Source organism: Pholis gunnellus (genome assembly GCF_910591455.1).
Source record: "Pholis gunnellus genome assembly, chromosome: 22".
In the NCBI taxonomy this organism is placed as follows: Eukaryota; Metazoa; Chordata; class Actinopteri; order Perciformes; family Pholidae; genus Pholis; species Pholis gunnellus.
Window position 1 is genome coordinate 7,286,555 of NC_136549.1, and position 13,538 is coordinate 7,300,092.

The 13,538-nt window shown below is 46.8% G+C and overlaps 1 protein-coding gene across 2 annotated transcripts in view; it reads right to left on the reverse strand.

Moving 5' to 3' along the window:
• Window positions 1-8,252: 8,252 nt before the first annotated feature.
• The window catches only part of tbc1d22a (TBC1 domain family, member 22a), a 95,294-nt gene continuing 90,008 nt past the window's right edge, over window positions 8,253-13,538 (reverse strand). For both annotated transcript variants that reach the window (XM_079183548.1, XM_079183549.1), the window contains exon 14: window positions 8,253-10,332. In XM_079183548.1, the coding sequence (XP_079039674.1) occupies window positions 10,204-10,332 (129 nt within the window). In that variant the 3' untranslated portion in view covers window positions 8,253-10,203. The remainder of the gene's footprint in view (window positions 10,333-13,538) is intronic.

The window sequence follows — 13,538 nt, forward strand, 5'->3', positions numbered from 1 at the left end:
GGTTTTGTGGTGCTAAAGGCGATGCAGCACGGCGGACTGTAAACTGTCATTTGGCAGAAGACATGTCAAGAGTGGATTAAACCGAGGAAGATCTTTCACTCCCTCACTCACACACACACACACACACACACACACACACACACACACACACACACACACACACACACACACACACACACACACACACACACACACACAGAGCTCGGCCAGTGCTCCTGAGATTCAAACCACGACGCTCTACGTACCCCTCTAGCGTCAGTGACGGCTTGTCAATATACGCTCGTTAAATGCATCGTGTCTTTTTAAAATACATTTACATCCGTGAATATCCTTTAATTTATCAGTTTAACCTAAATCTAATTCAACAAAGACCAATAAGAGTATTTCCCAATAGTGTGTGTGTGCGTGTGTGTGTGTGTGTTACTGAATCTACTGTCCAGGATTGAATTATTTAAGCTGAAGAGCAGGCGTAACAGTAGCACAGTAGCACACACAAACACACACACACACACAGCAGTTAATTACATATCGTAGTGTGTCGTTGCTAACCACTCTGTCTTTATCGCCACAGAGTCACTTAGGCTTAGGCCGGCGGGGTCGGCTGCTATTTCCGCTAACACAGCAGCTCGGTGGTCTGTGATAGAGGGTGTGCACACATGCACACATTCACACACATTCACACACACACACGAACACACACACAGAGAAACCACAGCGTGGGAGGGTTAAGACATTCGTATTGCAGTTTTTAAATTGATGTGGGCCTCAAATGCTAGGTATTCCTGCTCGAAGCCACTCTTACCCAATCACCTCCAAAAAAAAAAACAGCCACCGCAGCACTGAAGGGATGAGAGCAACTTCTACTGTAGCTGCTGTAAATCTCGGTAGCTTATCCGATGGAAAGGCTTCATTGCAAAAACAGAAAAAAAGCCGTGTCTATTTTGGGAAGATTGCAAACATTTCTCACTGAAACCAGGTAACACGCACAAGCCCTCACATGAACTCTAGTTACGAGCCCTTCATCGACACCTCCCAAGTTTTCATGGTCCAAAAGTGTTCAAGAATCTTCAACTGGCTTGTTATTAACTCTTGAAATACACGAGAGAGGATATTGTTCCAACAATGTTTTTGGCGCAGTCAACCATTGATCCATTAGGCTACTTTTAGCTTAACCATTTGTGCTGTTTATCCATTAACTTTAAGCTAATGGTTTGAACTATGGGGGAAGAAAAACATGGAGATTAAAGTAGCAAATGTACACAATGTTATAGTGTAGTGGACTCTCTCCATCCATCCATCCTCATCATCTTATGCGAGGCCGGGTCGCAGGAGGAGCAGCTCATTACAGACCTTCCCTCTCGCCAGCAAACTACAAGAACAAAATTCACCACATAGTTCAACACAAGCAGTGGCCCCTTAAAAGCGCCGGTGTGAAACTATGGAAAAAACGCAGTGTGTCATAGTAACTTCCTCTCAACGGAGGTCTTTGACACACACCTTCACGTAGTCAATGACAGAAGTTGTGTGTCTCTACTTCCCTGTAACTTCTACAATATTCATATTTATTTATATAATGTGTTCGTAAAAGAACACAGAAAGAACATGAAAGAAACCGCGTGTATGCATCTTTCAGAACCGTCGCGGTTCCCCCCAGAGGCCATCCTTACCATAATAACACTACCGTCGGTTTTTTTTGGAAATACTCCCCTACTCCCCTGGCGCCGTTATTATTTTTGTTTTATCTACAATTGCACTAAAACACAGAGACTCATTTTTGGAAGGTGATGCAGCATATCCGTATTGAACAAATGAGACCCGACACCACGGTTCATCTGTAAAACCTCTCAGTCTCCTTTGCTGTCAGTCTCCTCCGTGGAATACATGCGCAGCCTGAAAAAGGCGCGTTAGACGGGCACAGATTGCGAGGCGCCGGTGTGGCACGCCTAGGCGTGTTGCAGTATGGTTTAGACCTTTTTCTCTTCAGCTTCCAGAGGTGTCAAGGTGCGACACAGCATCAGTCAGTTTACTGCTTGCTGAATTTTCTGAAAAAAAGAAGAAAAACACACACAGACGCATGCATCACAGATCTAAAGCCCCTGAGAATACAGCTCGAGCTATATCATCAGCTGTAGCAGACACATAATCCACGGTGGAGCTTCCTGCGGTTGTAGCGGAGGATAACAAATATTTATCAAGACTGAAGTGAACATCTGTATTGGTGTAAAAAGAGTCACCTCTTTGATGGCACTCGTGAACACTTGAGCAGCAGTTCTGGCAAATTAGAATCAATTACAAATTGGTAACCAGGTGTGTGCAGTGGACTCTGGAGCATGGCAACTGGGAATGCAGCGATTTGTGTGATTCACTCAGAGATTTCCGTTTGCTAAGAGAAGCATCGCACTATCAAACGAGGTCGGCGAATCAAAGCACAATGCAGCGCTTAACTGTGCTGAATTCCATATTTAGAGCTCTTTTTTGTTGTTGTTGCCTCCACGCGGCTCTTAACATGACGACAAGCGAGCCGCTGGCTAGCAGCTAACGGTGCTAACCGCAGCAACAGTGCAGATAACGGCAACAGTGCAGCAAACAGTGTTAGCCTGAAGGGGAACCGGAGGGTGGGGTGTGGGGGGGGGGAGGGCTACGCTTCTGTGATGACGTCGTGAGTCGGGATGCTGTTGTCAGCGGTAAGCGCCGTATGAGCGCAGCGCAGAGTGGCGGCCATTAGCTAGCCAGTGGGGCACGCTCACTGGGCCTCACACACGCTAGCATATCAAACTAGCTACGTAAACACACACACACACACAAAGGGAATGTGAATTAATTCTCCGCTCAGCATGACATCTCCACCACGTCTTTTACAGCAGTCACTTTATCCTCTAGTGATATGAATAGCATAATTACCCTGATCACGTTACAAAGTAATGTACCAGGGTAGGGGGGGGGGTGCGCTTGCGCCTGCATGCTGACCCGATGCAGCGCTAATGTCTGTCTGAACGCGGTCAGACCCTGGGGACGGATTCAGAGTGACACGCGTGTAAAAGTCAAGTCGATCCCGGTCACCGCGACGCCGTCAGTGTTGATGAGGAGACATTCAGTGGATCTGATGGGAGCTCAGTCACGCTGAAGTTCATCTCGATGTGATGGCTAAAGAGTCAAAGTTAATTTGGTAAATGTATTCCTCACAGGTCTCCTGAGCCTCTAGTCATGCTCTAATTGTGTGAAGTATAAATATTCACTTCCTGTGTAAATCCGCGTTACTGACAGTGAGCAGCTCTCACCCACTTACGGTAAAACAGATGCCATGTCGAAGTTCATAGCCGCTCAGCTCCGTAATTGTCTGCACACAGCTCTTCATTCGAGTCGTCTGACGCTCCGATTTGAAAATGTGACGGAAGACATTAAAGGACAGATCAGCTCTTTGTTGCAGGAGTTCAGATGGAGTGCATTCTTTAAATATCCCTCCAATGTAATCTCCCAGGAACACACTGTTCCACATCTTAAGAGCAGGGAACTTTTTCAGCAGTGTCAGTGTCCCGGTATTACAAAGCTTTTACTATTGTACCAACGGTCTCAAATAAAACACGTCTCTTAAAGTATTAAAATACCATGAATCCAGTTTTTTCAACACGTGGGCAGCAGCCAAGTGTCTCATCGACATTGGTTTTCTTACTCAAGTCCAGTGAGAAGAGTCTACTACGCTTTTTCACACTGTTTTTGAGAATGTGTTGGTTCCTGATTCCACACGGTGGCATTTTCCATGCCAGAGTAACCCAACAGCACACGTTGGGTAAACCAAAACACACCTGCACGGCGGCCACGCTAATCTCTCTGCTAACATCGGGTGTGCCTGCTGCGTTTCTTAGCCGACGGATTATCAGGGTCAGTGTGCAGGAGTTCTGATCCATCCTCTCAGCTGGAGGAGATGATCGAACGATTACAACAGAAAACATATTTCTATTGTCAAGAACGATCGCATCACCTGATTTGACCTGGAGGCCTCAGGCTGAAAATCACATACTGCTATCCATTCTATTCAATATATTTTGTATAGCTCAAAATCACAAATTTGCCTCAGAGGGCTTTACAATCTGTACACATGCGACATCCTCTGTCCCGGGACCCTCACATCGGGACAGGACAACCCCCCCAAAAAACCTTTAACGGGGAGAAAAGAGGAAGAAACCTGAGAGAGAGCAACAGAGGAGGAACCCCTCCATCAGGATGGACAGAAGTGTAATATGTCATGTGTACAGCATGAACAACATAACAGTTACAACACATTAAATGCACATGACAGAAATTATTCATATAATGAGAGAAGTGAGCAGAATAATGATGGAAAAAGTACGACTGCTAGTGAGAACAGCGTAAGTGGATATAGTAGAATAACGTGGCAAAAGCAGTAATGGTATCGGCATTAACAACCAATGCGACTACTACTAATAATGATGGTAGCAGTGTGCGTCAGGCAGGCAGGACCACAGCAGGAGGCAAGACCAGGGTCCAGAAATAACCACGATCCACGGAAACCTGCGAGGCGAGAAAGCACAAAGACTCGGGGGAAGAAGCAAAGTTAGCAATGTGCGTTAATGGGACATGAATTCAGACCGAAGGCGCGAGAGACGAGGAGAGAGGAGCTCAGTGTATCCTAGGAGGTCCCCTGGCAGTCTGGGCCTATAGCAGCATATCTAAGGGCTGGTCCAAGGCAGACTTGAGCCAGCCCTAATTATAAGCACTATCAAAAAGGAAGAGTGGTGAGTGTGTCTGCCCCCTCCGGGACTGAAACGTGAAGCTGGTTCCACAGAAGAGGAGCTTGACAACTAAACCACGCATGTGCACAGCTGGACTTTAGTATTGTCGGGTTAATCTGATTCAGTCCCATGTATCGGTGCAATGCGATATCTCAGGAGCAGGAGAAGTTTGATTTATTTGATGCTTGTCACAGACCCAGAATGAGTATGCGCTCTCGTCTGCATCCCACACAAGGCCTGTAAAAAAAAAAGAAAAAAATAGTTTGGCCTCCAAAAGATCCATTCAATTACTATCACTCCCTCTGACAGAGTGGAAGCATGTGTCTCTGTCTAAATACCATCTTCTGGCAGCTCCGAACACAGTTAGCGGAGCTTTCCTCAATTCTAGCAGAGAGAGGAATCGTTCTCCAAATTAACATTTCTTTTCCTCCTAAAAGTGCGACCCTATACGTGCGTTAACCCGAGGACTTTGGGCCTCTCGGGACCGACCCAGTCAGGAGCTGTAGTTCTCTAACAGACCTACTTTGTGGATATAATGGAGACACATTTTTTTACTCCTTGAGAAAAGGTGCAGAATGACTTGAAGGGGCTGGAACCGGTACAAAGACGGCGTTGGCGCGTATGTATGTATTTTGTGCCAACTGTAAAAACATTAAATAAGCAGCCAGGAGTCATTTTTCCATTCACCGCCCCAGCGCGCCTGCTCCCCTCCGTTGCCTCGGCACAAACTTGAAATTGAAACGGATTTGCATCACAGTTGCCAGTGTCTCCGCAGTGCATCTGAAATCCTCTCCGGAGACATCCTCAATCTGCGTGTTATCCTTCATTGTGACAATAACGCCGTCGCCGTGCAGCTCCTTCTCTTTCAGAAAATGAATCAGGAAATTGATTTTCAGGGGGGGTGGGGGGGGGGGGGGGGGCGCGGGCTTGAAGAATCCACAAAAGTGCCGCGACGTCTGCCTTCGACATTTGTGCCTCGGTGATCCCAGAATGATCCAACGTTTTGCCAGTGTGAGCCCTCGACGAGAAGGACTCACGCTGGCATTTGACGGCTTACAGGCCCGCACATTGGGGGGAGTTAGGAGGGCACTGGGAGGTAAAACAGCAGAGGCTGATACTGTAACAGTGACATACTGAACAAATAAACAGCTCCAACAGCATGTAGAGGGAAATGGCCGAGAGGAAAACAGTTGATTTTGCTAATATTTGCACTAGATCTGGGTTTTTTTTTTTGCTCCAGCTGGTCTTTTGTTGGCAGCTCTTTCATCCTTCTTCACACATTAGCGCGTGCGTGTGTGTGTCTGCGCGAGCCTTCCTGCGACCATTGTTGGTTTTAATGTATTTTTAATTTCCCACAAAGTGACTGGAGTCCTCAGTGACTGGCACTCCATAATTGGCTGCCTGTGTAAACATCAGTCAGCCTAACGAGAGCGCGGCAGCCTCTCCTGCGGGCTGCTGCATGTGCGCCCGCCCACACACACACACACACACACACACACACACACACACACACACACAGGTATGTACTGTCATTTGCAACTGAATGCAGCCTGGCTCTGTTTTTTGTCTCCCTCCCGAATCACACATGCACTGAGAGAGAGAGGGGGGGGAGAGAGCGGGATCTCATTAACCAAGCTAGCGCTGCCATTTCCTCCAGGGGGGGTTCAGGCCAGAAGTGTTTACCTGTTACACCGTGTATATGGGAATGGTGTGTGTGTGTGTGAATACAGCGGACACAATTAGCTACATGTGGCACATTAGCGGAGCTTTTAGCCGCGGCCCAGGCTAATGCATGCGCAGACACGCGTCTGCGTTGTTTCTTCATTTTCAGTGTATTACAGAACGGCATTCTGGGAGCATTGAAATATATCACACCTCGAGAGTGACTGCAAATGCAAATGCAAACACACACACACACTCCAAGAAAACACATAGACACAGCACGACGCCTTATTCAAAGCAATTTTGTCATATATAGGATTTATTTACACTTTCTATTTACAGATTTTTGTTTCAAAATCTTCTCTGTACACATTTTTAAATTCGAGAACCACGACTCCGGTCGCCCACACGCTCGAGTATTATTAGATTTTGTTTTCTGAGTACTCAAGAGGCAAAAGACATGGGAGGGAGGATTTTCTTCTTTTTCTTTTTCAGTTTGGTTTTCATAAACATATTTTTCACGTCTGGAGAAGAAGAGCGAGAAGAGAAACAAAGTTTAAAAAAAGAAAACTGAAGAAATGAAAGCAGCTGAAAATGTTACTGAAGGACACCCTCCTGAAGATGCTCCAAAGAATGTTTGAAGCTTGCCTGTGTCTGTGTGTGTGTCTGTGTGTGTGTCTGTGTGTGTGTGTCTGTGTGTGTGTGGGCTAATAGAAAAAATGGGCTCCAGCCAGATACCACCCAGGCCTTCATCACCATGGAGATGTGTGTGTGTGTGTGTGTGTGAGGAGACGGTGGGTTAAGGGCCGGCTAATTTGAGATCGGTAGCGTCGTGTGAATGTGTGCTTGTTAAACCATCTCTTTTCACAGAGTAGACAGCTACGTCTTGTTAAGGGGGAGTTACTGCGATATGAATCTCTAAGACGAGGGGGGGGGGGGGGTTAGTCTACCCTGTTGGCCCGCGACTCACACACAAACACACGCAAAGGCGTACCTCTTTCTTTATGTACATAACCTGTAACCGCACAAACTAATGTCGTTAAGCTAATGACTTTACCTTTTTGTGTTTTTGGTTTTGGAAAGGATAAAATAAAAAAAAATAAAAAAACTCACTACAGCCCCGATGCACACTGACTGCTTCAACAAGTGGAGGAATCCAAAGGTCGACAGGCCGGCTGTTCATTAGGGGGGGGGGGGGGGGTACCATCAGGTTTGAGCCATTCAAATGCCCAGAGAATTATTAAACAGTTCATGTTGGTGGCTGACCACCCCCCCCCCCCCAAAAAAAGTCTGTCTTTTCACAGCAAAAGCAAAATGTCACAAATATTGCTTCCAAAAAAAAATGTAAATCCTCCCAAGTTCATTTGAGATGAAGAATATAACTAAGACGTTCGCTCGTGTCTCCAGAGTTAGGCACAACTTAATAATAGGCTCGTCATGTAAACAGCATAAAAAAATAAAAACCAAAGAAACCAAAAACAGACAAATCTTTTAAAACGCTGATTGAAAGAATGAATCGTATACAAAAAGAGAGAGAGAGCGAGAAAGAAAGAGTGAGAGAGAGAGAGGAAAAAAGGCTGTAGACTTTCAAATGAAGTGCAGTTTTTCCTTGTCAGAGAGCACGGGAGATGAGGGGCTGGTGAAACCGGTGCAGATTGGGTAAAAAAAAAAAAAATAATAAAATTGTATCCCAAGTGTGATCAAAGACTGACAGCTCTCACAGAAAAAAGCGCTGAAACTTCAAAAAGATACAGAGCCCCCCCGCCCCCCCCCACCCCCGTCCCCTCTCTCTCCTTCCATCTCCCCTTCACACACCTACGCACACCCGTCTTTGCGGGCCGGGGTGACAATAATGGATCCTGGCGGAGACGCGACAGCAGACTCCAGACGTTAACAGCTCTGTGTTATGTCATGAATGTCTGATTCACCCCCCCCCCCCCCCCCCCACACACACACACCCACCTCCCAAGATTACACCAATATGGTGCTACTGACTTTGGGTAAGCTGCTCTATATGAACGGAGCAGCAGGGGACAGGTATTGCAACGGTGAGACTGTGTTAAGTGTGTGTGGTGGGGGGATGGGGTGGGAGAAGCAGGTTCTGGTTCAGTGCACCTGCCGCTGCTTTTGTTCATTTACGTGCAGCTCGCTATAACGCAGAAGTAGTTTACATTAAAGGGTTTAATAACTGCTATCTGTCGAGTCGTGTTTCTGCCACTGACGTTTAAAGCCATGATTCTGCTCGACTCCCGTTTAGTTACATTAACAGCAAAGCAAATTGGAATTTTGAAAATTTCAAAATAGAAAGAAATGTGCCAGTTGGAGGGCCAAAAAAGGAAATGGCGCACTCGGCTACACATGATTTATCGGGCTCAGATTACAGTTGTGTGTTTTTTTTAAAAAATTGGAACTACTTTTTGGAGGGTTTGCAATGAAAGTGTTGTATTTGGACTCCTTCTGTAACTGATGCACAAGCACTTCACACATCGCATTTGGGCTTGCTGTTGGAATCCCCAAACCTCTCCGATGGAGCGACTCCTGGAACAAACTCTCAGTGAAATATCAAAGACTCGTCGCGCCTCCACCAAGAAACTGACAAGACGTGTTGGAAGGTTGCGCTTTTTGCGTTTTTTTCCCCCCTGCACCCCTTGAAGACGCGGCCCAAAAGACAGATGGAGAGGAGGGGAGAGTAAACAAAGACAGTATGTTTTTCTTAATTAAGGCAAAATTGTTCATTCGGAACTCGACTACAAAAACAACCCCGTTGAGAAGAAGCACTTTTTTTTCTTTTCTTGCGAATTCCAAATTTGACTTCCGCGAGGGTGATTGGACCCCGTACTGGTGTGTGTGTGTGTGTGTGTGCACGTTTCTCAATTTGACGACAACTGTGTTCTGAGGTAGTCCAGGGTTCGGGAGGAGGGGCAGTTATAAGACATTAGAAGCATGTTGAGCGGGGATAAGCAGCTTTCCTCCTCTCTCCACGGCTCGTCCTACAGCGTGATGTCGCAGCGCCGGGCCGATTGAGTTGGTGGTTTATAGAAGGAGGGAGTCGTGTTTCCCCTCAAAGACTGACAGTCTCTCTCTCTCTGTGTGTGTGTGTGTGTGTGTGTGTAGTCCTAGTGTGGTAGTTTGTCAAGAAGGAAAACAACAGCAGGAGGAGGGAAAAGAAGAGGAAGAAAAACAGGAGAGGGTCATGTTCCTCTCCAGGTGGTGTTGTGACCAGGAGAGCGGGCTCAGATATGTAAACCACCTATTGCAGTGCCCTTTGGCAATCTTTCTTTGTCTTTGCAAAAAAAAAATAAAGGTCACACTTTGGCCTCTGGAAACAAAATGCAATGTATTGCCATGGTGTTGGACTAAACTCCCGGCGGCGCTGAGCTCACGGTCCTGCATCAGGCCTGAGCTCGTACTCTGGAGGAGTCGGCTTGAAAAGAGAAAAAAACAGAACTCGTGGTCGTCAGTGATGGAGAGGGTTCTGCCCCCCCCGGGGACTGAAGGAGTGCACATCAGAGAGAAAAATAATTTAAAAAAAGAAAAGAAAAGGCTCAACGTCGTCATGTTAAAATGCTACGCCGCACGTCCTCCCGCTCATTGGTTGATTCAAATCTCTTAGTAGCTGAAAGTGTGGGGAAAGGGAGGTTAAGAAAAGAAAAGGGGGAGGTCCTTCCCTGTAGGAATAGAGGCCTGGCAGTTCAGCAGACGACTGCAGGGGCAGGAGAGGAAGGAGAGGAAGAGGAGGAGGAGGAGGAGGAGGAGGAGGATGAGGGGCAGCTGCAGAGAGCCACGCTCATCATCTCTTGTAGTGGTTGGGCGCGTCCGCGAAGGCAAACTTCAACCTGTAGGCTTCAGCCAGCAGTACGCTCACTTCCTCGTTGCCCCAGTGCATTGTGGGAAGGTTCTGCAGGAGGATCATCAGACCCTGTTAGGACGAAGGAAAAAAAAAAATTACAATTAGAGCTAAGTCGATTATTTTGATCATCGATTAATCGTGTAAGACTTTTTTTTTTTTTTAAACAGGATTGCCAAACATTCTCTGATTCCAGCTTCTCTCTTATGTGACGTTTTTTTCTCCCTGTAGGTGGAGCATCGCTGGGTTTTGGATTGTTGAGCAGCCAAAACAAGACACCACGGGTTTCTGGTGAATTGCGACGGCCATTTTTCCCACCGTTTTCTTACGTTTGATGATCAAACGACCAAAACGTAGAGAAAATAATGGCGTGAGATTTGAAAATGTGCCGGCCGTACACACTGTGTTTCCCCCACTGAATCTCTCTCTGAATGAAAACTACAGAGCCCAAAACTATGCTAAACTACCCAAATGCATCTACGGTATTATCACAAGCTGCAGTTGGATTTGGGATCCCACAAAGTACACCCTTTGAGGGTAATGCTAGTGTGGCAGACAAGCACAGTTCCACTTGCTTTCTGCCTCTTCCTGAGAGTGTGACACAGATGTTATTAACTCAGTCAAAGTGGGTTAATAACAGCTGGGAGAGAAAGAGAAAGACGATTAAGAGGCGGGGATCGAACAAAAAAAAAATCAGGAAAGACGGAACAAAGTCAAGTACAATTCAGTGGAGCTCAAGCCTTCCCCCAGATTCTTGTTCTGTACATTACTATGTTAGTAAGAAGACAGACAACAGCAACACACACACACACGTTTAATCTCACCATCTAATGCCTCTCTCTCAAAGGGGAATGAGACTGGTTAGCTGGGAGGCAGTGTGTGTGTGTGTGTGTGTGTGCGCGTGCTGCTACGGATCAGAGTACCGGGAGCTTTCATCATCATGGCTGAAATCATTGCCGTGACAACAGGGTTTACAACCAATCACGGTGCTGATAGTCACATCGAAAGTTCAAGTCGCGTCGGGTCTTCTGGTGTCGGCGCTCATCCGACTCCAGAGCCGTTCGCTGCCGTCCGAGAGGACCCCCGTTACAAAAAAAAAGAGAGTATTTCAACGCTGGTTGACCTATTTGAATGTAAAAAGGATCTTCCTTCCCTCGGCGTCAGAGTGTCAAAGTAAATATTCCGATGCATATTCCACCCTCGTCTCTCGATCCGCTACGGCGAGGCCCTTTTCTTCCTGTTACCCTCCTACGTAATAAATTGATGGTGTTTGGCTCCATTCATTTTTTTTCCCCCTTCCACTCCGGATAAACTCAGAAGGTGGATCTCAGTTTTGACACATACTAGGTGTTGAAATTGTGTTCTTCGTCTTCAGTGAAAAGATTATTTTGTCGGCTGACGGGTCACGGGGCGGTGAGCGAGCGCTGCGTCAACTTTAAACAGAACGATCAGATTCCCTCTACCGACTCCTTATCACTACCATCAAAATCCATCTGCTTGTTAATTCTGCACGCCGTCACAGACGCCCCTTTGAGAAGGAGACCTGGACCTTGACTTTGAAAGGGCTGGACTTATAACATCCCACCTCGTTAGTTCGGAAAGACGCACTTCTCTGAAGTAGGTTTCTGTTTTTTTCCCCCGCTGTGAGGGATGGAGAGCGGAGGAAAGAGAGGAGGCAGCCTGATCAGAACTCAGCTCGCCTTTCTCTCATCTGTATTCAATAGAGAATCACTATCAGCCCCCCCCCCCTCCTCTTTCATCACTCACCCTCTCTCCCGTTCTCACACACACACTCATGCACACACACACACACACACGCAATGGAAATGCAACAGTGTTGCTCACAGCTGAAGGACTGCGTGTCAACACGGGTGGGTTCACGTGTTGCGTATTTATGATTGTGTGATGTCTGCTCCACGTGACAACAATCAGATGCTCGAGAAAACAATACAAAAAAAGAAAAAAAGAAAAAAGGGCCCCCGCTGAACATCTGTCAGGCACACTGAGCTGAATACAGACAATTATTTCATTTAAACAGAACAAAGAGGGAGCAGCTTCCAAAAGAAGAAGAAGAATGCTCCCACTATAACCGTCAGTCCCACTTAAAGAGCATGTGGATGTGTGGTGTTTACAGTATGTGAACGCGTTATGGTAAGTGTTCTGTGCATCGCCCCGGGGGGTCCCGGATGCCTGGGGCTGGACACCGTGTACCTCCCTTACTGTACTTCACTGCCGCAGGCTCTTCAGGGGGGGAAAAAAACACACAGGAAAAAAAAACTCCAGAAAGTTTCCCTATAGAATAACAACACTGTATCCTGGATACACGTGACTTGTAGTGAAAGTAATATATGCCGAGGAGCATCGCTACACTAAAAGAGTTAAAATTCATTTTGAAGGCTCGAATTCTGCGGAGATTTAAAAGCCGAACGAGACAATTACGATGCTGTCATTTTAAAGCTAAATGCCTCGATAAATAAATAAATAAATATGAATAGTGATGACAGCAAAAAAAAAGTCACACGCTGCAGACAGTTGCACCGGGAGCCCCGCCCCCTTCCCATTAAGAAACTGCCTAGAGAGACAGCCAGACCTCATGTATAAGATGTCCTGTGTCAGCCTCCACCAGGGAAATCTACCATGTGCTACCATGACGTAGCACATGGTAGATTTATATTAATCAATAATAGGGACTCATTTTCTTTGCTACAGACGAAGGACCAACCACCACGGGAGTCTAATGAAGTCCCGCTTCGAGTGCTTCAGCCGCTGGGCAACGCACCTGAACAAACGAACGCGCGCGCGCACACACTCGTGCGATCGTCCGCCGCACAAGCACACACCCTCAGTGACTGAGGAGCTTCATTAGGAGCGTATTTCCGCGTGGCAACCATCTGCTGGCTATCACGTCTGTTGGGCTAATGACTTTAACACGGTTTAATTGCATACATCTCGCTGTCGGGGGAGGGGAGGGGTGGGGGGGGGGCGCACTCACTCCACTCCACACAGGTGGCAACACTCCACGCTGAGGGGCCACGAGTGTTTGCATGAATGAGTGTGCGAGTGTGTGCGCAATGCATTAAAGTCGATGTATGGTTTGTGAGTAGTAAGTGTGTGTGTGTGTGTGTGTCTCTGGGTATTAGGACTAAATCAAAGAGAGAAAGAGATGATACAGTTAATTAAAGGTACAGGCGCGACAGAAAAAGGACACGGAGATGTGTGTGTATGTGCAGTACAGGTGTGTAAGGCGTTCATGTAGGCAGCTTGTTATGTGCTATGTG